The sequence below is a fragment of the Echinops telfairi genome, unplaced genomic scaffold, assembly GCF_000313985.2.
Source record: "Echinops telfairi isolate 266 unplaced genomic scaffold, ASM31398v2 ScPeMD7_3533;HRSCAF=4204_1, whole genome shotgun sequence".
Taxonomy (NCBI): domain Eukaryota; kingdom Metazoa; phylum Chordata; class Mammalia; order Afrosoricida; family Tenrecidae; genus Echinops; species Echinops telfairi.
This window is the reverse complement of record NW_022107432.1, coordinates 21,611,576-21,612,996: the sequence shown is the minus strand read 5'-3', so window position 1 is coordinate 21,612,996 and position 1,421 is coordinate 21,611,576. Positions and strand designations below refer to the sequence as shown.

The following is a 1,421-nucleotide window of genomic DNA, read 5'->3' as shown; positions in this document are numbered from 1 at the left end:
GACCCCAGACGCTATATCTTTTGATAGCCGGGCACCATCAGCTTTCTTCACCACATTTGATTATTCACCCGCTTTGTCTTCAGCGGTTGTGTCGGGAAGGTGTGGCTCTTCTTTCTTGCTGGCCTCACGATGCTGTGCCTGCATCTGAGATGGCTCTCTTATACCCAGAGAAGTGACACAACTGCCCAGACCCTGACTTAGAGGCATCTACACTTTATTATTGCCTGATCCCACCCACTCATTTGGTGGGAGGTACAGAGACACCCGATTGACGAGTCTTTGTTAAGCAATTTCCCTTCCTAAGTGGGGTCCTCCCTTTTCTGTTTTCTAGCAGTGTGCTCTTGACAAGGTACTTCATTTCTCAGAGCATTAGTTCAACAGCTTTAAAGTGAGGTTACTATTGTCTCCTTGGTGAGGTGGTGTGATGTTTTCAGATAATGCAGGCACAAATTTCACACCCAGGTCCTGGCACCTGCGGAACGGTAGCTGCTGCTAAGACGAATGAAGCCAAAAGATGTTTGTTAATCAGCCCACATCGACCTCTGGGAGTCTTCATTCACGCTGCCCAGGTGTTGTCACCCCTCCAAATAGACGCCCACTGTCCGAAAGCCCTCTCCTTGGCCTCAGGCAGGAGGGAAGAGTGGTGTTTGTATTGTTCCTGCTCAGGCTGACCCGCTTGCTCCTGTCGACAGGCCGAGGACGTTCTGGTGCAGGAGATGGAAGTTGTGAAGCAAGGAATGAGCCACGGAGAGCTCTCCAGCGAAGCTTACAGCCAGGTGTGGGAAGAGTGCTACAGTCAAGTTCTCTATCTCCCTGGGCAGAGCCGCTACACGCGGGCCAACCTTGCTAGCAAAAAGGACAGAATCGACTCACTTGAAAAGAGGCTTGAGGTTGGTATCCTTTTAAAATGCTAGCTTAATTGACTTTGATGGACGCAAGAAGCCAGTACCACTAAGCCAAGTCGTCCTAGTGGGAGACAACTGTGGAGCACTGGTCTCGGTAGTCCGGAAGGAAAATGGTGCTGGGGGGCTTGCTCTTGGCGAGGGGATGGGTTCTTCAGAGCGCTGGCCTTCCTGACAAAAGGGCCCTCCAGTCACCTCTTGGTAGGAGTCACTCCGTGGCTGGAACCAGGTCCATCCAAGTGAGCACAGCCTGCTTTCTCTAAAGGAGGGAGCTCCGTGGTACCAAGGAGAGATCAGATTTCCAGAAATGAGATAGCTTGCTGCCCCGTGTTGTCCTGTGCGTTTAAGTTCCCGAGCGGCGGCCGGGTGCATTGCCCAGACAGTGGCCTCCGTGAGTGTTCATGTCTGTGAAAACATTGAAATGTACTAGCTGCGCTTTCCTGGCCTGTGGTTTTTTTAATATGGTCTGAATGTTTTGAATACCAGAATCTGAGAAGGCATTTTGCCAATGGCCTGTAA

At 51.2% G+C, this 1,421-nt stretch overlaps 1 protein-coding gene across 1 annotated transcript in view; it reads left to right on the top strand.

Moving 5' to 3' along the window:
* CDC5L (cell division cycle 5 like) overlaps positions 1 to 1,421 on the top strand; it is a 50,089-nt gene that overhangs the window by 37,905 nt on the left and 10,763 nt on the right. The window contains exon 13 of the mRNA XM_030886907.2: positions 693 to 890. Within this exon, the coding sequence (XP_030742767.2) occupies positions 693 to 890 (198 nt within the window). The remainder of the gene's footprint in view (positions 1 to 692; positions 891 to 1,421) is intronic.